A 7,473-nucleotide genomic window follows, 5' to 3' on the forward strand; every position below is an offset into this window, starting at 1 on the left:
TGTGGACAGCAGGAGATCTGGACCATTAATTTCCTAAGGTTGCCATGACCAATTACCACAGACTTGGTGGTTTAACACACCAGTCTTATTTGGGGAGACTGGCAGGCCATGCTCCCCTGGAGGGTCTGGGGACAACACCTCTTCCTGACAGGAGCATTGGCCATCGGCATTCTGCTTTATTGTAGCACAAGTCCAGCCTCTATCTACACATGGTCTTCCTGCCTGGGTCTCCTGTTCTGACTGGGACACCAGGCGTACTGGATGTGGGGCCACCCCAACACAGCAGGACCTCAACTAATTGCACCTGCAAAGGCCCTATCTCCAAATAAGGTCACAGTCTGGGGCTCCCAGAAGGACATGAATTTATGGGGACATTACTCAACCAGCACAGGAGACCCTTGGAGGCTTAATCCCACACCATGAAATCTCAGGGACCATGACCACTCCAGCTCAAAGTGCAGGGTTTTCTTTCTGTGAATCCCCTCCCCAGGAGACTCCAGCCACAGGAACCCACCATGAGCCTCCTCCTTGGCAGCTCTGCTGAGACCCAACTCCTGCTGCTGCTGAGCAAAGCAGCAGAATGCAGTCAACTCAAATCTCAGTATGGGGACATGGGAGCTGAGGACAACCAGAAATGATGTCTGGTCTGCTCACCTCAAGATTAATTCTTCTCATTATGACACCAGTAATCCATCTTCATCATAGAATAATTAGAATACACAAATAAATTTAAAAAACAAAAAGAAAGCCACATATAATACCAGTATGCCAACATTGCTAAAATTGAAGTAAACTCTTTCAGACATTTTTCTCTATTTTTTATTTAAATAAGTATTTTTTAATTGAAACAGAATTACAGATATGCCACTTTGTAACTTGCTCTTTTCACTTAATATGTCATGAGCATCTTGCCATGTGAATAGACACCAGCATCTTGGATTTTAATTGTATCTGGGTTGCAAAAGGAATGACATGCCTGCCCATCCTGGGTCTTCTGAGCTGGAGCCATTTCCTTGGGCAGCACTACCCTGCCCTGCCCATGGTAACAGTGAGAGGGTGGGGATGGAAAAGGCACACAGGATGGCAGCTGAATTAAAGGGAGGGGGGGAAGGCCTGGTCCTAGAGTCTCTAACTCTTTGACTCCCTCCATATTCTGGATGGGGTGCTGACAGGACCCCATGTGAGTAGCTAGTGGCTCTAATAGGCTCAACCTGGGACAGGGCTGGCCTGTGGAGTTCAGGGACACTGGGTAAGTCACCTCAAAGCCCCGAGGATTTCTACCACTCCCCTCATGCATTGTTTGCAGGGCTCCATACCAGTAGTGCCACCCAGCATGGAAAGAAATTGTGAACTAAGCTTCAGTCTTCAGCAGAATTTACCCAAACTGGGAACCAGGAGAAGGAAGAGTGGCTATGTGCCCATGTGGGAGCCCAAGAACAGAGGTGGAGTGGTCACCTGGGCCTCCTCCTCCTCCACTTGCCCCGGCCAGCTCTGTCCACAAGACCCTGAGGGGTGCCTTGCCTTAGTCACATTGCTGGAAGTAGAAGTCCGTGATGTGGTTGTCCCCACTGTCTTCTCCCTGGAGCTGGGTGAGTCTCAGAGGCTGGTCAGCTTCGGGCACAGTGCAGAGGAACCAGCCCGGGAAGGCGGCTGACTCGAAGCTAGAGGTGAGCCCTGTGTCTTGCCTGTAGAAGGTGAAGCTCTTGGATTCTTTGTGGCTGAAGTAGAGCTCCATAATGTCCACTGGCTGTGAGCAAAGGGCATGGCAGTGAGGGGTGTGAGTGGAGTGGCCAGGAAGCCAGGGCTGAGGACATGGGACACAGAGCAGCAATGGATGCCAGGGGTCCAGCATCTGCTGCCCAGTGAAGCCAGGTGATGCCCCATAGGACTCACCTCTAGTTTCAGAGTTGGTTCCTGCCCTGTGCCACATGACAGGCACTGACTCCCTCCCTGGACACCCAGGATGACTGGAGAAAGGCTGATATCCAGAAACCGATTGGGGACAACACTGATCTCCTCGCCTAGATGAAGGAAGCCAGATTCAGGGTCCTTGACTGCCTTCCCTCCCCCTCCCCCATCATGACCTTTGGGAAGCAGGTCTCTGTGAGGCATGCTGTTCCCAGGTCTCAGCAACTGCCATGTGGAGAAGGGTGCTCTCCTGCCAACTGGCCCAAAAGACATCCAGGCACTAGCACATGGTACCACTTCCCAACCCCATGCCCACCCTCTTGCTCAGGATCAGATCTTCAAGTCTTCTCCAACCCCCGCAGGACATTGGACTTCCTCCTTTCATACCCTTAGGCCCTCTGGGCTCTTCAAAGTTATGTGGGTATTTTTCTGCCCCTCTGTGAGATTCTTAAGAACAGGAGAAGGTCTCAGTCCTCTCTGTGCCACCCACACACGCATAACAGATACATGCACACATGTGAACATGTGTGCACACACATCCTCACAGAGGTTCTGCCTGGCCCCTGCGCCTGGTAAATGTGTGCCAGGTGGGCAGGTGCATGCTGTTTTGGAGAGAAGGGCCTGCTGCTTGCAGTATCTAGTGCACACTGAGTAAACACCAGGCCAGAAGGTGCTACCAACTCCCACTCTGAGTGACCAGGATCTCCAAGAGCAGAGGGGACCCCCAAATGGGAATAAAGACACAGGGGGCCTGATTACATCTCTCCAGCACTGGCTCCCAGGAAAAGGAATGTGTGACCTAGGTGCACCTGTGAGGGAAGAACAAAGCATTCTCCTCCGGAAACATTCTCACCTCGGCTTAGAGGCACCAGGTGGTACCGGGCGTGTGTCTCACTTTGCTAGAAGGTGTAGCATTTTTTGTCCTTGCTCAGAGCCTGGTTTCAGGGTACCCTGGCTACTGTGTCAAGCCTGGGTCTTATGTGGGTGTTCTAAGTCCTCCCACCCCCTTCCCTCAGAGAACACAGAGCCCTAAGGAAGAAGGGTCCTGATTGGTACCCACCTTTCATGACCTTCCCTGCATGCATCCCACCGGCAAGAAGCTGGTTATCATGCACATAAAGTATCTTCAATGCTGCATCCTTCATTCTGGAACATCAGGACAATGATACTCAGTCAGGGAAGGGTGGGTGTGTGTCCAGCTTGGCCTAGCTCCAGAGTCTCCCCATTCCAGGCACTGTTTCCCTGTCTGCCTGCTATGCCAAAGGAATGGCACAACCTTTTCCCAGCCCCACTGGGTTCATGTCCAGCCAGGGCATGACCCCACAGACCACCCCCTACAAGTCAAGGATTCTGTCCCTCACCTTCTTTAATCTTCTCTACACCGAGCAGTCCCTTGTGTGTCATGTTGGAAAGTCAGAGCCCTGGGTCCTCATCCTACTCTTCCCCACTGCTGCTAGGTCACAAAGGACAAGCCACTCATCCCCTCTGCGCTTGGGTCTGCCCATCATTAAGCTAAGATGGTGACTTAGCCAATGCCCAGGCCTCATCCAGATTAACATCCAATTCTTCAGTCATTACTGAAGACATCCAGGGACTTTTACTTCTGCTGGACCACACATCCCCTACTACATTAAGAATTTCTTTACATTTAAAATGCTTTCCTTTGACTTTTCAAATGTATGTCTCATGTGTGAGCACAGCTGATTTTCTGGCATCCTGTGAGGTGATGTTATATCCTACAGTGGGTTTTCCTGGATGTTACATGGAAAAAAGTATGTTGTGCACAAATTGGTTCAATGTTGGCTAAATACAGGCAAATCTCTACTTCAGAGCTCCCAACCTACTTTCACATATGAGGAGACATAAACAGCAGTATTTCCCACATTTACCTTATCAGGGAGCCCCACTGTGTTAATGAAGAAGCTTGTAGGACTAGGGTTCCACAGAACACACTTTGGGAAAGGCTGCCTAGGCTCTGAGTTCAGCAAGAGCAAGAACGAGTGCCGTTTGTGGCTGTGATGTCCAGAGTGTAGCTGAGTGCCTGGTCAGCACACACCCAAGGACAGACAAACTGGCTGACAAGTAATTTTGTTGCTGTTATATTGTCCCAAAGGGCAGCAGAGAGCAGTGGAGCAGAGGGGCCAGCAATGCCAGGTCACCACAGTAGGTGTAACAGCAGGTTTCCTGACTTCCACTTTCAACATGGACACATGAGGCTGCAGCTCCACACAGGTGACCCACCTGTCCGTCTTCACATGGAGGAGCCCCCATGAGGTGGCTACCTGACTGAAGAGACTGAAGAATTTCTCTTAGGGCAGCTAGCAGCTGTTCACAATTACCCACCTGCCCATCTAAACTGGGGAGCTGCAGCTCAGTTGGTCCAGGCCTGTCCCTCCTGGACAAGGCTGGACAACAGGCGCACCTGGCACTCATTTCCCCCAGGACCTGGCGAACTCAGAGGCTCAGATACTCACCGGAAGCACAGGGCCCCACTCAGAACCATCCTGACCTTCAGTGTGTGGACCGTCCTGTTGTGAAACAACAGGTGTTAGGAGGAGACAGAGTTGAGCTGGTGGGGACCTGGGTAGCAGGCAGCCTCCCAACCCCCCAGCATGTGGACAGCCCCCACAGAGCTGGGAGTCCTAGATCTGGGGTCAGAAGAGAACCCCAGTCCTGCTGGGGAGAATGAAACTAGCTCCCCAGGGCCACCTAAGACCACTCCTTTCTCCTGGCAAAGCCTACCGTGTCTGCCTGCTGCTCCTGCAAGGATGAGCACAGGGACGCCCAGGCCCTTTAATAACATGCTAGGGAGAGGCCTGAAACTCCCACAGATGGGAGGAGCAGGGTTTCCCACGATGACCTCACACCACCCTATCTCTCCCAGGGAAGGAAGGTTCTGGAGACTATCTTCCTTCTAACAATTCTGAAAACATCCTGGGGTTTCCTAGGTCTTCCTGAGCACTTGGTTCCTGGACCTCAGGTCCCTCCAAACCCAAAGGTGTCAGTGCAGACAGCAGCTCAGAAAGCAGACTTTAGAACTACTGCCTTCCTTCCTCCCTCTCTCCATCCTTCCTTCTTTCCTTCCCTCCTTCCCCAACCCCTCAGGCTTGTGGAAGTCCCTAGAGGTGAGGTTCTCCTGCTTTCTCCTGCTTACAGGATGTTTAGTCTGTATAGCCATTGTAGAAACACTTGAAAATCTAGATTGGCAAAGAAGAAAATTTGTCTCCACTACTATAGCACCATCGGAAAACCTGTAAGCCCAGCTTTTCCTCTGCACGTGGACACATTACCCATGGCTTTTTCACATGACTGGATGTAGGACTACGCTCTGTTCAGCCAGCATGCTTGTGCATGTAGCAAGGCAGCACAGTATCTTCCCATACCAAATATAGATCACGATGTCATCACATTCAATAGCTGTTTGGTATTTCACTGCATAGGTGCAACATCATTTATTTACAGTAATCAATTCTTAGCAGTCCTTTATATTGTTGTTATTATTATTTGCTGTTGAAAGTGATGTTGTGACAGGCATCCTTGTGTCAGCATCTTGGCTCATGTGTCTAATGGTTTCTGTAGGAAATAAAATCTAGCTCATGCTCTCTATGATTGATCTTTCTTCCTTTCCAAATGGTAAAATCCAGTGTGACTGTGTAGTGACTCAGGCAGTGCTAATACACCCACACACTCTCCGTGATCAAGCTGAATGAAAGGTAAGTGCTCAAGCATAATAATGAAATTTAATTATGTCTTGAGTACTATTGATAACTATTTACTGTTAAGACATACAGTTTTTGAAAACTGTCTTCAGGTTTTTGGCCTAAATGAGCCTTAAAGTGCTCAAGAATAAATAAAATATCAAGTTGTTCAAAAGATAGAAAATAGTCTTCTCCTTTTCACATAATGCCATTAATGTGATGAACACCTTCAGAAAAATAAAAGATGTGGAGGTTACTTTATTACAAAATTATTAAAATAACCATAAATTGGTCAAATAAAAATGACACTGAATGCTCTGGCTGGCGTAGCTCAGTGGATTGAGCCTGGGCTGCGAACCAAAGTATCACAGGTTCGATTCCCAGTCAGGGTACATGCCTGGGTTGCAGGCCATGACCCCCAGCAACCACACATTGATGTTTCTCTCTCTCTTTCTCCCTCCCTTCCCTCTCTAAAAATAAATAAATAAAATCTTTTTAAAAAGTGACAATAGTTGCAAATAGTTGCAAAAAAAAAAAAAAACAAAACAAAAGCAAAAACAGAAAGAAATTCCCAAAGGTGCTGGTCTATAGGCAAAGTGACTTTAAGCAAACAGGCTTTTATTTGCGAAATGACTTTGGAGAAGTGGACATTATTTCACCTAGAAAGGTAAAATGCTGTCTGCCCAGGCTGCCCTCTCTGAGCCCCTGATCCCAGTGAACCTGCAGCTTCACAGAACTTTTTTCCTTCTGCCTATTAAAGAAAGACGCTGGTGCACGCCTCTGCCCTCTCGCCCCTCTCCCACCCCCAGGCCAGCGGGCTCCTTGAGGGTGCTGGGCAGGCCTCTGCCAGAGCTATCTACACTGCAATGCACTTCAGTGGAGACAAATATGGACAAATGGATGAGCTAAGAATGTGAAAGTGAGAAAGATAAAACAAACTCTTGTTAAGAAAAGTTCTCCAAACTTGAAAATATGACAAAATGATCGTTGCGTGTGCCCAACGCGTCACACTAGAGCATTGTCAGACAGCCCACCAGAAGTCACTCCGTTCACTAGGGAGCACGCTTTCTTCTGACTTACTAATACTTTGTATTAGATACCAGACTCTGTGAAGCTGGATTTGAACTACAAGAAGGTTGGTAATTTGCAAATGAATGACTGCCTTATAGAAAAGACAGCACCAAAAGGTGCCTTTTACCACCTTGCAATTCATTAAGCGGTTTTTTAAAATCTAAGTCAGCCAAACTATTCCACATTTCATCCTCTGTTCCTGACTTATCTTTTAAATCAACTGTATCATTCTGCTGCTTACTCATTTAATAATAATCATAAACCTTTACGCATACTCACTATGTGTTTGCATGAGAGTCGTGTTTTAAACTTTCTGAAAATTAAGCTGGCACTACCTAAAGACAATGTTATTGTGCCCCAAGCTCACACACTCTGCGTGATGGTTTTAAAATATGTCCACCAATTCTTGGATACTTGACCTTCAAGAGGTGGAGCTTGAGTCCCTTTCCTTGAGTGTAAGCTGAACCTAGTGACTTGCTTCTGAAGAACATGCCATGTGGCAGAGGGGCCAGGGTACCACTTCTCAGGCCAGATCCTAAAAGGCACTGTAGCCCCTGCTTCATCTTTCTGGGATCACTCACTGGGGGGAAACTGGCTGCCATGTTCTCAGGACACTGAGGCAGCCTGTAGAGAGGCGCACACGGGCAGGAACTGCAGCCTCTTCCAACAGCATGTGAGGGGGCAATAGACACAGAACCTGTCCCCTGCCCAGCCCTAGTCAAACCTCAGATGCTGCTGCCCTGACTGACATCTGCTGCTTCAAGAGACACTCCAAGTCAGACCCCCAGCTGATGTC

General features: G+C 48.7%; 1 protein-coding gene across 1 annotated transcript; it reads right to left on the reverse strand.

The window, feature by feature from the left end:
• Positions 1-869: 869 nt before the first annotated feature.
• Positions 870-4,677, reverse strand: IL36RN (interleukin 36 receptor antagonist). The gene is made up of 5 exons (XM_028517683.2): positions 4,651-4,677; positions 4,383-4,436; positions 2,969-3,054; positions 1,894-2,021; positions 870-1,747 (listed from the first exon to the last, which is right to left on the reverse strand). Exons 2-5 carry the CDS (start codon positions 4,409-4,411, stop codon positions 1,523-1,525), a joined length of 468 nt encoding a protein of 155 aa, XP_028373484.1. The 5' UTR covers positions 4,412-4,436; positions 4,651-4,677; the 3' UTR covers positions 870-1,522.
• Positions 4,678-7,473: the final 2,796 nt, after the last annotated feature.

Source organism: Phyllostomus discolor, chromosome 6, assembly GCF_004126475.2.
Source record: "Phyllostomus discolor isolate MPI-MPIP mPhyDis1 chromosome 6, mPhyDis1.pri.v3, whole genome shotgun sequence".
In the NCBI taxonomy this organism is placed as follows: domain Eukaryota; kingdom Metazoa; phylum Chordata; class Mammalia; order Chiroptera; family Phyllostomidae; genus Phyllostomus; species Phyllostomus discolor.

Bases quoted from the DNA above. Each gene is read 5' to 3' on its own strand.
- IL36RN (XM_028517683.2), bottom strand. From the start codon at position 4,411: ATGGTTCTGAGTGGGGCCCTGTGCTTCCG. The intron at 2,022-2,968 runs GTGGGTACCAAT...TCCTTCATCTAG, and splicing joins TGCAGGGAAGGTCATGAAAG to GCGAGGAGATCAGTGTTGTC. The intron at 1,748-1,893 runs GTGAGTCCTATG...CTTTGCTCACAG, and splicing joins AACCAACTCTGAAACTAGAG to CCAGTGGACATTATGGAGCT.